This window comes from Sebastes umbrosus, chromosome 13 (genome assembly GCF_015220745.1).
Source record: "Sebastes umbrosus isolate fSebUmb1 chromosome 13, fSebUmb1.pri, whole genome shotgun sequence".
Taxonomy (NCBI): Eukaryota; Metazoa; Chordata; class Actinopteri; order Perciformes; family Sebastidae; genus Sebastes; species Sebastes umbrosus.
In genome coordinates this window covers 16,827,964-16,840,254 of record NC_051281.1, presented here as the reverse complement: position 1 = coordinate 16,840,254, position 12,291 = coordinate 16,827,964, and the positions used below count along the sequence as shown (strand labels likewise).

The following is a 12,291-nucleotide window of genomic DNA, read 5'->3' as shown; positions in this document are numbered from 1 at the left end:
TTTGTGTTAATTGATTTCCAAAAATAAATATATACATACATTTGCATAAAGCAGCATATTTGCCCACTCCCATGCTGATAAGAGTATTAAATACTTGACAAATCTCCATTTAAGGTACATTTTGAACAGATAAAAAATGTGATTAATTTGCGATTAATCACGATTAATTCTAGACAATCATGCGATTAATCATGATTAAATATTTTAATCAATTGACAGCCCTAATTTCAAAGCTATATATTTGTTATTTAAATTTTGAACTTTAAAATTCAATAGTATTTAACAATTAGATGTTCAGCTGCTTATAAAATACAATGCCTTTGCTTATCTTTGCTATCTGGCACCAATTCAGCTGAAAATCGCATGTAACATCTCACCTCGTCATGTTTAATGGGAATTATTTCAGTTACCAAAAAAAAAACACCACAATCTGTCAGCAACACCACAATCTATGTCAGCAAATACCTCACAGCAAGTTTTATTTATACATCCAAAAACAAAAGATCAAATTTCTCACACTATATACAGATATTACATACAGTGTTTGTACACATATTACATAATTTGTACACAAGAAAAATATACATAAAAATGTAAACCTTTGTATACAAAAAATACCTTAGACAAATTAAACAAGGACCGATAACAAAAGGTGACTAGATTAGCTCATCCTATCTTTAAAAACAGTAATACAGTACATTCAATGAGTATAGGAATTTGTCAGCCATCTCTGAATTCAAGCAGTTAAATGTGCCTACAGTACGAGCCCTGTTAATTTTGTTCTACGTGGTTGTTGGGTAAACTGGTGCGGTGACTAATCTCATGCTATGTGGATACAGCAGTAATGCCTCGCAAACATTTCCATCCAACTTTTTTTTTTGTTTTTTAACTTTTCGGGGGCCACTGTGTGTTTATGACTATTAGTTACAACACAGAGAGGCCCAGTCGTCTCTGGTGGAGCTACGGGTTTACACTTCATTTTGTGTTTTCTCTTTGGAAGGGAGAGACAGAACTGGGCCTTCTCACAGCTGGAAATGGGGGTGTTGGGGGGTAGTCTGGTGCAGGCTCAGAGCTGGTAATGATGGCAGCTGTTCATTTAATGAGCGTCCAAGCAAAAAAAAAAATAAAAATAAAAAGGCAAGACAGACACTGGACAAGTAACAAGTTAAACACCACCGGCCTCATCCACTCCTGTGCAAATCCATGTTGGAAAAACATACTGTAATGTTGATCTGTTTTCCTCCACAAAATGAACGGTGATGCATATAATTCCTATGTTTCGGTTTCACCACCAAGAATCAAACCAGTGACCATAATCGAATAATATATAACGCTCTCACACAAACGGTTGCCGCCCCATGCAAATCTCAAGACTTCTTCCTGGAGTTTAATAGCTATCAAAGATACTCTCCGTCCGAATATTAGTTTTAAAAACATTGATCCCTCCGACTTACAATCTTGATAGCTATTAAAAAACAAGAGACTCATTCTACAAGACACAGGTTCCACTGAATACATTGCCAATAACAATTTCAATCCATTGCTACTCAATAATTCACCAACAAACCCCAAGATAGAGACTCGCTACTCTATATACCTAATACTCAACAATATCTGATCAAATGTCTAATATAATATCTATTAAAAAGCCATGGTTGTACTGCTGTATGCGTCGGTAACAGGCAGGGGGAGGAGCTCTCGGGTGGTTCTCATTTTCAGACCGCAGGTTTGCATCGTTTAGCTTAAAATCACTTTATAAGTACTGCTCAAAACACCAATTTATACCATTTAAAATCACTATGTAAGCCCTCTCTGGGTATTCTGGCCTCATAGTGGGTTTCCTTGGAATTCTGACACCGAATTTGCCTGACATGTAAGTCACTAATAACCATTGTATATGTGGACCAGAGAGCACCTTTGAGAGTAGACACTTAAAGTCCCTGGATTACGCCATCGTCACCCCTACCATTAACACTGAAACTCCTTTATTAGCCTTCAAAAAACCACTCAGTGTGACCCGAGAGAAGAAGGCTGACCTGATCACTGGTCTCTCTTGAGTGAAATAGTCCTGCTGTAAAGTAAAAACAACAGTTTATAGAGGCCAAAATATATTCCTGATCCAGCCCGGATTCAGCGAGGTGAAGCTACATGTAATGAGACCAATAAAATACCTTACAATGCTAGAGTTATGTTAATGTGTTTATTGCTTTAAGAAACTATATTTACCTTCAAGTGTCTACTAGGCCACTCAGAGTCCCCACAACCAATGGTGAGGTCGGAGAGTTTGACGTCTGAGCAAACCGATAAAATGAGCACATTATACAGTATACACAATATAAAAACAGCTGTTTTAAAAGTATTTTGGTAAATTCATACTGTGAAATCTGACTCGGTAAAGATTCTATATCATGATAACAGTTAAATAGCTTGAAACATAATGGGTCACAAATATCACAACCTGTACTCTTTGTTTTTCAGAGGGGGTGACAGAAGCGGTGTATGAAACAGGTGGGGGAAAAATTAAAAATGCAATGGCTATCTGAGCAAGGCAGGGTACAGTTGAAATCATTTAAAGACAGGACTTTAACTGGCAAAGCAAAATAAAACCGACCGCTGATTGAGGCTTCTGCGTCGATGAATTCTGAGCACTATGACAGATAATCTCTGCTAAAGGTCCTTTCCGCCAATTTTCACCCGTTTATTTCACCACAAAAATCTACCCCCCTGCTGACGAAACCACAAGGCATCAAACAAGTGGACTCACACTGACTTAAAAACCCCAGAGACCGCCTGGCTACAGAGTAAAAGAACGAAAATAGTGAGGAAAATCTGAGGTTGTGCAAATTCATTATCAAATAGTGCACTATTACCACATTGCACACATGTAGCAGATGAAAGAGGGGGTGGTCAATCGGGAGCCAGTCGACTGGATTGTAAGTGACTGTGAGTCCACGGACCGTCGCGCAGCCGCTGCAGGCTCTCATTTACTTTGCGTAAAGGGTGGCGTGGCGCTGTTGGCACTTGCAGCGGTGGCACTAACTATGGAAAAGCCAGCGGGGGGCGCTGTGGAGCTGTGGCTGGGCTGCACGTCTTTCGGGATGCCACTGTGGGAGGCCAATTGATGGCCAAAGGCCGCGCTGAACTGTGGGAGCTGTTGCTTGGGCTGCGTGGAGGTCAGAAGATCGTGCGACGAGGGTGGGAGGGAGGATGAGGGCGCGGGGGAAGTCGTTAAACCCGTCAAGCCGCTCTGGGGCATCGCCGAGAGCGCCGCCATGGGCTGCAGCGTCACAGAGTGGGTGGTGGCCGGGGGCGTGGACAGGGAGGTGGATATGAGATGACTTTCCGACCCTATGAGATTGCCAAACTGCGTGGGGTCTGTGAGGGGGAGAGGGAGATTGTTCCATGAAGAGCGCGGGGGTCCCGGTACGCCGCCGAGAGGGACCTCCAGCAGCAGAGGGGTGTCTGTCTGGAAGGAGCTGGCGTGGGGAGACGATATGTGGTCGCTGTACGGTGATGGCACGTGCTCACTGCTGTAGTGGCTGCCTTGGGGAGATGACGTGGGCGCGTCCGACTTGGCCAGGACGTGGGACGTGTGTGTCCGGGAAAACGTTCGCTCCGTCATGGAGGTCTGAGTGAGCAAGGAGGTGGTGGAGGGGGCTACCGTAGAAGAAGATGAGGTCAGGTTGGAGCACGGCGTCTGGGGCTGGTTAGCGGGCTGAGATGGCGGCGAGGGGGGGAAGTGACCCCCGGTGGACTGCAGTAGATTGTCCTCCAGCTCGAGGCTGGTGAAGTTCTCCGTCGGGATGCGGCTGTTGAGCAGGTCCCCCATGCCCCCCGGCTGGACCGGACCAGGGAACACAGTCAGGGCTCGGTGGTCCACTCCTTCAGATGGGGCCAGGTCTCCCATGGAGGTCAGGCACACCAGAGAGTCTGGGTAGGACCCCATAGCCTGCAGAGCACGCACCAGCTCCTCCGCCTCCTCCGTGGTGGGCAATAAATCCCCGTTTTTACCTAAACATACAGACATGTATCATTATAATATCACAGACAGGGAGGAATTTGTTAGTAGGGGTGAAAAAAAAAAAGGAAAAAAAAAATCGATTCACCTATGCATTGCAATTTTTGTACGATTTTGAAATTGATTTTATAATGCCAGAATCTATACATTTGCTTCATTTGAGCATATGTGGAGGTAGAAGGAAGTTACCGCTTTTATTGTTGCAGTCTGAGTAATGGGACGTTATAGCTGTTCCGTATCTGTCAACCAAAACAAATCGCAGCGAGCCAAAACGACAAAACGTTATTGTATTGCGGTAACGTGCGGTCAAGCAAGCCTTCGCTCGCATCTCTGTGGTCAAATCACCCGACGCTACAACTGTAGAGCACCCATATACTGACATTTATATTAAATGCATTCGAACGGTCCCGATGGAGCTGATCATGGATGTATAAAGAGAACGGAGCTAACAGTACGAGCTCGGCGACGGACTTGGCGAAGTTAGTGGAAGTATACACGAGTGACAACATCTGGTTTTCAAAATAAGGTGTTAACAAAAGGGAACTGTATATACAAAATACATAAATGGAAATAAGATTAATTGGATTATAATCTCCAGAAGTATAAAATTTTACATGCCCTTTATAAATTAAAAAGAAAATTCTACTAATTTGTGAGGGAAATGTCTTTAGTCTTCGATTTTTGGGTTGCTGGGAAAAAAATTTAATAAATAATTCCTGACAATGACTGATATATTTGACTTCAGGACATCTATGACTACATATATGCTGAAAATCAAACATTTTAATGTATTAATTTAGATATATTCCAAAGAAAAAGTCCCTAGAAGTGTATGATTCAACTTCTTTCCCATGGCCTAGTGTTAATGAAGCTAACAAAAATCGCAATAAATCGCAATATCGACTCGCAATACTTAAAAATCGCAATACATATCGAATCGACACCCAAGTAAGTACATGAAAGAGTGAGCTGTATGACAACCTTCAAACAAGTCGAAGTCCTGCAGGTCATCAGCTAGTCTGGGTAACACATCGGAGAAATCCTCCTGGTTCAGCTCGAGGTCATTTGGAATGTCTGCCATTTCATTGGTGATGTCGTCAGGAAGCTCCTCTGCGCTCAGGTCTGGAGTTGAAGGGCTCCTGCCGCAAAGATGACATAAAAAATGCTTAGTGAAGAAATGCTACTGCAGAGAAGGAGCTGTGTGACACGAGAGGGTGTTGTCTCTGACACACTAAATGTTTAAGTCAACAGTGTAGAGAAACAAAGTGTAGCGTACCTGATGCCGGCCTGTGAGGGCATCGCTAGGCTTATAGAAGGCATTCCCAGGTTCCCCTGTGGCAACGCTGGAGGGATGGGTTTCTGAGGCCTCCGCGGCCCTCTCCTCCTCTTCTTCTTGTGTTTTTTGGTGAGTGCCGGTGGTTTGGTCTTTTTACGTGGCTTTCGCTGTTGCTGCTGCTGGTGCTGCACTCGCCGGTTACCGTCCCCTCGCAGGAAGTTATCCTGTGTATGGAGTCATCATAACATTAGCCCACATGAGAATCAAATGGAGCAGTCACAATCAATGAAGAGAACATCAAAAGGAAAAGTTTGACATTTTGGGAAATATGCTTATTCGCTTTCTTGCAGAGTTACACTGATCAGGAAAAAAAACTGCACACCAGATCAGGTGTTGTGGCAATTCACCGCAGGGCTGTGCGGCAATATGGGAGAGTCACTTTAATGGTCTATTAACTGCGAGGATTAACGTCTTTTGTTCCCTCATGGCTGGGTTGTGCAGCTCTGGATTGCCGGTTATGTGATTAGTCGCAAAAGTTGATTCTGTTTCTACTTTTCTGCTGCAGGCCGTAGCAGGCCGCAGCCCAATCACATTACCCCCATTCAAAATGAATGGAAGGACTTGGACTTTGCCACACTGCCTGATCTGGTGTGAATTCAGCCTGAGATCATTTTCTGAAAGTGGTATCAATCTTCTCATCTAACTCGCCCCCAAAAAAAAAAAAAGGTTTTCCAAAATATTGAAATTGCCCTTTGAGTATTGAACTCACCATTTTTTTGGCATGCTCTTCACAGAGTGGTGTCTGGTGCGTGATGTCAAACACGGGGATGGAGCACTGCTGACCATCTGCAAATTTGGCTGTGCAACTAGCAAAGAGCTGCTGGGAACGATTCAACAGAATGTCTACAGACGACAATAAAGGAAATAACACAATACACTAGACAGAGAGAGAGCATGTGATCACAGTACTCCGTCACAAAGGGATATTGTACGTTAAAAAACATGTACAACTGAAATCACAGCCATTCTTCTGCAACTTGTAGTGACCAGCTAATGTGGTGGAAAGGATACGCTGAAAGCAGTGTCGGGTGAAGGGCAAAGCCCTGTTGTTGCAGGCCTGGCCCTTTGTGCTGCCAGTGCAGGTCCCCGTATCTGTGTTCTGCTGCCTCGCTGGAGCCGCACTGTAGAGACACACAGACCCGGGACTGAGCGAACAGCAACAACACTACCACATTTGTTACGTGTTGTAAGTTTCAAATCAGGAGATGAAAGGTACAATGTGACATTTGTAAGAGAATACCTTGAGGAGTTTCGAGAGGCACCGCGTAACTCCTGGATCAGCTGCCCGGCACAGTCGGGGTTGTTACTGGCGGCGTGCAGCAAGGCTTTGCGGAAGGCATAGCGGTATCTCTTTTGGCGGATACTCGCCCTCTCCTGCCTGCACATGTGCTTGTATTTCTCCTGGAGGTACGAGCAAAGCCTAAGTAGCCGCGTTCTCCGCGAGGAACCGCCGTCGTCTTCCAACCTATTTAGAAAACAATGCAAAGCAGTCACGACTAGAAAAGGTCAAAGTTTATACTGCGGAGTTAAGTGTTAAGATACCGACCCATTCCGTGGTCTCCAAGAGCTCTGGAAAGGGACAAATGTCTCTGCCTCCTCTTCATCATCGTCATCAGCACTGTCTTCTGACCAGTCCAGTCCTGGAAGAGAACTTGTTAGAGCGGTTCATCTATCTCGGCAGGCTCAAATCTCAATTGCTACACTATATCGGAACTATCTTACACAGTCCCTAAAAACTGCACATGAATTTCTTTCTAAGTAAGGAAAAAAACTGAGTGGTAAATGCATTTAAATTAAGCACCTAGATGAGGAAAGAGGTCTCCATGCTCCTGGTGTGTCTTGGCACAGAGCTGCACCAGATGTTGCAACCTGGCCAGGCAGCTGGCAGAAGGTGAGAAGGCAGCGGGACGCATGACGACCACGTGCCGCTGATTGTTACTGCCGCTGTCCTTGCAACTGACAGGCAAGTGAGTAGCGGCGAAAGGCATTTTCCTGCTGAGTGATGGCCCAGAAGGTTGCACTGGACTGGGTGCTGCATTAGCGGGCATCCCTGGAGGCAGAAAGTTGACCGTCTGAGGTGGTGGTGGATTGCATAATAAACCCTGCTGCTGTCCTGGGAAGATGAAGGAAGTCACGCTGGAGTGCTGGGGCGGCTGGAGAAGACCTGACTGCTGCCGCGGGAGATGAGTGTTGAGCGGCGAGGAGGGGTGGACGCGGGGGGCAGGGGCGGGACTAAAGTGCTCAGGAGGTGTCTGGAAGAGGTCCGTGTCGTGGCAGAGCTTCTGGTTGAGCACCAGCCGACTCTGTAGTTTCTTCTTGATGGCGCTGCCCTTCCGAGGAGTGCCCACCTCCTCCCCGTCTGTGTCGTCCTCGTAAAAGGCAAAAGGGTCCAGGAGCTCCCCATCGGGGAGGGGTAACAGGCGCGTACAGAGAGGAGATGGCGGAAGTTCATCGAGACCATTGGGAGCTTTCAGAGCTAGAGAGGGCACAGTTATGTTGAGAGCCACTGACTCCAGGTGAGCCCGTGAGCGCATTTCCTCCAAAGCGTCATGCTTCTTTTTCCGTTCCTTCTTGGGGATAAAGCCCAGAACTTGCAGGTGGCTGTTACAGTATCTGGAAAACAAGAACACATCCTCAGCATAACATTTTCTGCACAGCATAGTGGAAAACTCTACACACACACACACACACGCTTGCAAAGATACACACCTGCGGTCCTCCGACTTGGGGATGGGGTTGGTACATCGCTGGCTATTGTACTTGGCCACATATTCACATTGCTTGAAGGGGGCCGTCTTATCCTCCAGAACGTGTCGGATACAGAAAGCATAGCCATTTAGCCTGCGCTGCTTGCAGAGCTTTGGGCTGTACGAGCACAACGGCTTATTGTCCACCTCTGAGAAGTGTATGTGTTTGCCTTCATACATCACGTGACTCTTGTTCTTGACAACATCAGCTGATGGGATAAAGGCAGGGGAAACCAAGAATTACATCACTAACACTTCATACTGAGAAGGGGAACCATGCATGGGTTGAGAGGCAGGGAAATAGGTTTCGATACGATAATACTTTGTCAGACAGGTCTGAAATTTGTTTTGCATCACAGCAGCTCCATGTGCAAAATCACAGAAAGGACAAAGACAAGAAACAAGGATACATACATTTAAACATTACAATCACAGAAGACGATATTCAGGGCCCTTCAACCTACATTTGATCTGGGATTAGGCTCCATATTCAGTTTTAGGATTGACTGGTGTACAAAAGAGTGCTTCAGTCTAACCTCTTTAAATCGTGGAACCTTGTATCTCCGATTTGATGGTAACAATTCATATTCACTGTTCAAAACATGGTTGAGGTCAGAGACGATGGTGTTAGCCAGCCTTAATATGTTATTATGATAGGCTGATTCATAGGATTTCTCAAGGGGTTGACCTACAATCTTTGAGCAGATTTTTAAAGATTATAGGTCAACCCCTTGAGAAATTCTATGAATCAGCCTTTCCACAGCTCTTAGCTGATTTAGGTACTTAATGAGAGACAACATTCAGGAAGCCCACATATGCAATTTAATTTGACGCATTACTATTTTTGGTGTCATGCTAAAAATGAAATTACATTCCATGAAAGACTGATTTCCTAATTGCTTGTTTGTTAAACTACTATTTGACTGTATATTGTGAATAACAAATATCACACTAACATGTTAAAGGTCCCATATCGTGCTAATTTTCAGGTTCATACTTGTATTCCTATTAGAACATGTTTACATGCTGTAATGTTCAAAAAAATCTTTATTTTCCTCATACCGTCTGCCTGAATAATCCTGTATTTACCCTCCGTCTTAAACGCTCTGTATTAGCGCATTTCGACGGATTGCGACAAAATTGCAACAGAATTGTGTTGCTAAGCAACAGTTTGGGTTCATGTGTACTTCCTGTCAGCTGATGACATTCATATACACTGCAACCAGGAATAAACTGGAACACATTTAGAATGTTTACGTTTAAATCTGTGTAAAGGGTCTAAATATTGTATATTTGTGACATCACAAATGGACAGAAATCCTGACAGCTTGTTTCAAATGCACAGTTTCTGAATACGGACTGTGTGTATTTCCCTTTGGATTGAGTGTTTCGATACTTTCACAGTATTTATATAGGACTTAAGCCTGCTTTATAATAATAAAAAAAACATGAAAATCTCACTTTTTTACAATATGGGACCTTTAATACTTATTTGAGAACATTTTAGTCCAAACTTTGCTACTACTGGTTGCTTTCACACCTTCTCATTTTCAGTGTCAAGAAGTACCTCATTGAGAAATAGATAATTGCATATCCAACAGTCCATTCAATTATCCTTCAAGCTACCACTTTACAGGATGATATGATGATGGTGGTACAACAGTATATACAGCATGACAGCTGTCTGCATGACAAAGTTAAAAACTATGAGACAACATTCAGGAAGCCCACATAGGCAATATAATTTGATGCATTACTATTTTTGGTGTCATGTTAAAAATGAAATTACATTCCATGAATGACTGATTTCATAATTGCTTGTTCATTAAACTATTATTTGACTGTGAATAACAAACATTACACTGACATGTTAATACTTATTTGAGAACATTTTAGTCCAAAGTTTGCTACTGAATACTGGTTGCTTTCACACCTTCTAATTTTCAGTGTCAAAATATATCTCATTGAGAAATAGGTAATTGTATATATCCAACAGTCCATTCAATTATCCTTCAAGCTGCCACTTAAAGGATGATGTGATGATGGTACAACAGTATATACAGCATGACAGCTGTCTGCATGACAAAGTTAAAAACTATACCCACCTGCTAATGTGGAGGCATCAAACTAACACTAGCTGAACACTCAAATAACTCAATAAAAGTCTCCTGTTTGTATGTAAGGTTTCATAATAATCATGTTTATCACAATAACACTGTAACAGCCTGCTGTAGCGTTAGCTTCAGTAGCTTAGCTTAGCTTAGCTGCTACATTTAACTTTAACTGTGTGTTTTCAAGCTGGTCCTGAGAGCTCTACGGTCCTGACAGCTGAGCTACATGTTGTTACATGTCATTTATATCAGGTTAACAACTTTACATACCGGGACAAGGCAACAGACGGTGACTAATGTTAGCTAGCGTAGCATTGCTAGCCCGGGGAGCTAGCTTAGCAACATTAGCTTAGCAACAGTAGCTTAGCAACATTAGCTTAGCAACAGTAGCTTGGAGCTAAGAGATGTGAAACTTATATGGAATTATAACTGTTACGTGTAACAAACACTCACAAGACACACCTTTATGTATCTTAAAGCAGAAAAATACATTTATAAATATGGACCTAGACACGCAAAAGTAAAAATATGAGCTAGTTAGCTAACAAGCTAGCCCACAAGCTAGCCAACCAAGGCCTATGGAAAGGAGGCTGCGTCACGCGTCATCAACGCTTATCATCTGCACATGCGCAGTAGAATCTGGCCGCAGCTTGAGTTACTCTGCGCATGCGCAGTACACCCCATACCCCAAGACCCGTGACCCATCCTCCTTCTACAGGCCTTGTAGCCAAACAAGCTAAAAACACACAGACTAGTAGGCGGGCAGCTAACCAGGAAACGGAAACATCCAGCAACACTATAAAAAGATCTATTCTACACTTTACTTTCATTAAAGAAAAACATGCCAGCGTAATCATAAAATTACAAGTAATAATCAACCTCAATTTTGTTTTTTTTGTGCACACAAACATGAGACATTTATAGCTTTCAAACAAAGGGTCTAAAGGCTTTTAAGGCCTGTCCATGAAGGCCTAATCGATATAAATTATAGCCAATATCTTTACTATAGTGTCACATTAAGCAGGCTGCAGGACTTGAGTCAACATTGCACAACTCCCCTATATCTACTTTAAAGGCGCTGAGTCATTCAGTCAGATCACAAGTCATAAAATAAATCATTAATAAAAAGAGGCCTGTTAGCATCCATAGCACCGCGGTGTCTAGTAGAACTTAGCCGTGTGAAGCGTGCGCAAAACGGCAACACTCCAGAAATCGACACCGAGGCTGTGTGTGTGATTTTCGCTTACCTTGAATTGGTGTAAGGTATTCAGGCTCCAGATCAGACAGACGTGCCGAGAGAGTCTATTAGAATCAGCTAGGCTATTTGTGCCATCGATATTGGAGACACAGTGATCTTCATCGAGCTCGGTGCATCTTGCAATAATAAGGATGCATTTAAATATATATATAGGCTATATCCCAGAGCAAATTACAAAGCAGTAGGCAGGCTGCTGAGGATTTTAGTTGGGATCCACAGCAGACTCCCTCACAGCACCACTACAGGCACTGAGAGGACATGACAACAATCCTCTCAACAACAACAACCTCTCCTACCATATTGGAAATTCAACTTTGTTAAAAAGCAGCCTGCAGTGTGTTTAAGTGACATGTTAAATCTCTTTTATGACAGGAAATGTCAGTTTCTGTGCATGCATTTTCCATTTTTAAATGATATAGACTGAGAGGTCCTGCAGAAGTGTTACAGTGTGAAATCCACCTGGACCACGGCTCTCCTCCATATGACTGAGAAACCATGCAGCCCTGCAGCCTGCCACTGTTGCCGGCTGTTCACTGATGATGGACCACGTGAGACTCCATATCACATCAAAACAAGACAGTACCATGCATGGCACAGGGACATATTTATGATAACATTTTTTTTTTTAATAAGACCACAAACTTGATTAGGGGGTTTGCAAATATTCTTATACCATATTGGAAATTCAACTTTGTTAAAAAAGCCTGCCTGCATAAGTGTTCATGTTAAATCTCTTTATGACAGTTTCTGTGCATGCATTTTCCATATTTAAAACAAGTGGGGTTAAATTATATAGACTGAGAGGTACCATCCATGGCACA

The 12,291-nt window shown here is 43.3% G+C and overlaps 1 protein-coding gene across 2 annotated transcripts; it reads right to left on the bottom strand.

The window, feature by feature from the left end:
* Positions 1 to 454: 454 nt before the first annotated feature.
* On the bottom strand, positions 455 to 12,026 carry LOC119500198 (INO80 complex subunit D). 2 transcript variants are annotated; one of them, XM_037789806.1, is made up of 10 exons: positions 11,930 to 12,026; positions 8,064 to 8,310; positions 7,156 to 7,967; positions 6,901 to 6,994; positions 6,595 to 6,819; positions 6,366 to 6,475; positions 6,064 to 6,197; positions 5,295 to 5,518; positions 5,000 to 5,157; positions 455 to 4,011 (listed from the first exon to the last, which is right to left on the bottom strand). In XM_037789806.1, the coding sequence occupies exons 1-10, from the start codon at positions 11,949 to 11,951 to the stop codon at positions 2,981 to 2,983; spliced, it is 3,057 nt and encodes a 1,018-aa protein (XP_037645734.1). In that variant the 5' UTR covers positions 11,952 to 12,026; the 3' UTR covers positions 455 to 2,980. The 2 variants fall into 2 exon arrangements, with proteins under 2 accessions (XP_037645734.1, XP_037645735.1); XM_037789807.1 differs by lacking the exon at positions 11,930 to 12,026 and adding an exon at positions 11,460 to 11,872.
* Positions 12,027 to 12,291: the final 265 nt, after the last annotated feature.

Bases quoted from the DNA above. Each gene is read 5' to 3' on its own strand.
- LOC119500198 (XM_037789806.1), bottom strand. From the start codon at position 11,951: ATGGAGGAGAGCCGTGGTCCAG. The intron at 6,995-7,155 runs GTGCTTAATTTA...GTTCTCTTCCAG, and splicing joins AGACCTCTTTCCTCATCTAG to GACTGGACTGGTCAGAAGAC. The intron at 6,820-6,900 runs GTCGGTATCTTA...TTTTCTAAATAG, and splicing joins TCTTGGAGACCACGGAATGG to GTTGGAAGACGACGGCGGTT.